The following is a 1,734-nucleotide window of genomic DNA, read 5'->3' as shown; positions in this document are numbered from 1 at the left end:
AGCCCTCCATAGAGCCCTCCCCTGCCCCACAGAGTGCTCTATTGCCCCACAGAGCCCCCTATTGCCCCACAAATCTCTTCCTGCCCCACAGATCTCCCCCTGCCCCACAGCCCGTCTCACCTTGGTCATGGTGATGTCGATGGTGGTTCGCCGTCGGGCCGAGCGGGTTTTGGGGCCGGAGTCCAAGGAGAGATCCCCCAGGGATCCAGCGCTGGTCTCCAGGCGGGATCGGGCCCGGCCGGGGATGGGGGTGAAGTAGAGACTTTCCAGAGATTCCACTTTATGGGGCAAACGTTGGGATTCCCCACTGCCCGGGGGGGGCACGGCCGAGGCCTCCGACTGCGAGCGCCCCACTTTCCTGCAGGGAATCAATCAGATTCCACTTTATGGGGCAAACGTTGGGATTCCCCACTGCCCGGGGGGGGCACGGCCGAGGCCTCCGACTGCGAGCGCCCCACTTTCCTGCAGGGAATCAATCATAAAATCAATCTTAAGTGGTTGGAAGGGAGCTCGGAGATCATGGAGTCCCACCACAAAAAGAAAAAAACCAAAAAAAGAAAAGAAGAAAAAGAAAAAAAGAAAAAAAAACCAACAAAACATGGATTCCATGGATGGAGCACTGGGTGGATGAGGAGCTGGCTGGATGGCTGCACACAAAGGGTGGTGGTCAACAGCTCAATGTCCAGGTGGTGGCCAGTAAGGAGTGGTGTTCCTCAGGGGGTCCATACTGGGACCAGTGCTATTGAACATCTTTGTTGGAGACGTGGGCAGTGGGATGGAGGGCACCCTCAGCAAGTTTGTGATGACACCAAGCATGGTCAACACGCTGGAGGGAAGGGATGGCATCTAGAGGGACCTGGACAGGCTGGAGAGGTGGGCTCTTCTTCATGAACCACATGAAGTTCAACCAGGCCAAGTGAAGGGTCCTGCACCTGGGACGTGGCAACCCCAGGTTGGGTGGAGAATGGCTGGAGAGCAGCCCTGAGGAGAAGGACTTGGGGGTGTTGGTGGATGAGAAGCTCAACATGAGCCATCAACGTGTGTTGGCCAACCCCATCCTGGGCTGCATCAGGAGAAGTGTGGCCAGTAGGGTGAGGGTGGTGATTCTACCCCTCTGCTCTGGTGAGACCCCACCTGGAGCTCTGTGTCCAGCTTTGGAGTCCTCAGCACAGGAAGGACATGGACCAGCTGAAACAGGTCCAGAGGAGGGCCACGGAGATGATCAGATGGGGCACCTCTCCTATGAAGACAGGCTGAGGGAGCTGGGGTTGTTCAGCCTGGAGAAGAGAAGGCTCCAGGGAGACCTTATAGCAGCCTTCCAGTACCTGAAGGGGGCCTACAGGAAGGTTGGGGAGAACCTGTAGTGACAGGACGAGGGACAATGGCTTCAAGCTGGAGGGGAACTGGTTTAGACTGGAGATGAGGAGAGGGTTCTTCACTGGGAGGGTGGTGGAGCACTGGAACAGGTTGCCCACGGAGGTGGTTGAGGCCCCATCCCTGGAGATATTCAAGGAGAGGCTCGATGGGGCAACCTGGTCTAGTTGGGGGTGTCCCTGCTGACTGCAGGGGGGTGGGACTAGATGACGTTTGGAGGTCCCTTCTGGCCTGGGCAATTCTATGATTCTATGAAGATGGGACCCACGAGGAGATACTCCTGTACACCCCAGTATTTGCCATGGTCAGAAAATGACACCTCCACTGCTTCTCCTGACCCAGCTGAGACACCCAGCAGTC

The 1,734-nt window shown here is 57.2% G+C and overlaps 1 protein-coding gene across 1 annotated transcript in view; it reads right to left on the bottom strand.

The window, feature by feature from the left end:
- Positions 1–120: 120 nt before the first annotated feature.
- Positions 121–1,734, bottom strand: part of NUMA1 (nuclear mitotic apparatus protein 1) — a gene marked incomplete at its 3' end in the record, with an annotated part of 78,203 nt that continues 76,589 nt past the window's right edge. The window contains exon 20 of the mRNA XM_014957733.1: positions 121–358. Within this exon, the coding sequence (XP_014813219.1) occupies positions 121–358 (238 nt within the window). The remainder of the gene's footprint in view (positions 359–1,734) is intronic.

This window comes from Calidris pugnax, unplaced genomic scaffold, assembly GCF_001431845.1.
Source record: "Calidris pugnax isolate Ruff unplaced genomic scaffold, ASM143184v1 scaffold348, whole genome shotgun sequence".
Taxonomy (NCBI): domain Eukaryota; kingdom Metazoa; phylum Chordata; class Aves; order Charadriiformes; family Scolopacidae; genus Calidris; species Calidris pugnax.
Note: the sequence above shows the minus strand (reverse complement) of the source record. Positions and strands in the feature narration are given on the sequence as shown.